Source organism: Eurytemora carolleeae, unplaced genomic scaffold, assembly GCF_000591075.1.
Source record: "Eurytemora carolleeae unplaced genomic scaffold, Eaff_2.0 scaffold794, whole genome shotgun sequence".
Classification (NCBI taxonomy): domain Eukaryota; kingdom Metazoa; phylum Arthropoda; class Copepoda; order Calanoida; family Temoridae; genus Eurytemora; species Eurytemora carolleeae.
The window spans coordinates 88778-89576 of NW_019396685.1; the positions used below are offsets into that span (position 1 = coordinate 88778).

At 38.8% G+C, this 799-nt stretch overlaps 1 protein-coding gene across 1 annotated transcript in view; it reads left to right on the forward strand.

The window, feature by feature from the left end:
- Positions 1-657: 657 nt before the first annotated feature.
- LOC111707369 (uncharacterized) overlaps positions 658-799 on the forward strand; it is a gene marked incomplete in the record, with an annotated part of 4667 nt that continues 4525 nt past the window's right edge. Inside the window, 1 exon segment of the mRNA XM_023480469.1 lies at positions 658-752. Coding sequence (XP_023336237.1) covers positions 707-752 — 46 coding nt within the window.

Sequence of the window (799 nt, forward strand, 5' to 3'; positions counted from 1 at the left end):
CTGTGCCTGACCTGAGGAAGGGAAATGCAAGCAGATGTAATATTAAAAGAGCCTCCCCCATGGATGCCCCCCCTCAGCCTCTCAGGGGGGGCACGCGTAGAGGGAGGCGGGGGGGCGCGGCCCCCCCCTCGTACGCCCCTGCTATCCTATCCATCCTATCCATCCAATCCATCCTTTTCTCTCTAGATCCTCTCCATATTATCCTTTTCCCTCTATCCCCTCCTAATTATCTTGATTTCCCTCATGACCCCTCCTTTATCACTTTTTTCTCTCTATCCCCTCCTTCATTAATATTTTCAATAAAGTTCTTTTTGTGAAATTGCTTGTGTTGTGTGGGAGGGAAAGTATAAGATTAACCAATGAGAATGCATAGGAGAAATATTTAAACCAATCAGAGCTCTCCATACAAAGGTTATAATGAACATTTCTATTTTGTACACTGTACAGTCAGAGTTCAGACTATCAGACAGATCGACGACACCAATCATCGTTTCCTTTATTTTCTAACATTATAACAATTCTGTTTTATTGTTGAATTGATTTTTAACTGTCATAAAGTCATCTTTCTTGTACATTTTAGAGCTTTTTTAGGCCTACATAGTTAATATATAATCATTAAGAAAAATGATTTATTAACTACTATTGCTTTAACTGTATTTACTTGTACACTCATTTATTTTAGATGCAAGAAAACGCTTGTTGAAACATGCCTCGGCATAAACAAGTCAGTTCTCTGAAATCTGTTTCATTAGGTAATTAGTATTGACATTATATCCAATTTGTTAACCCTCCCCTGCAC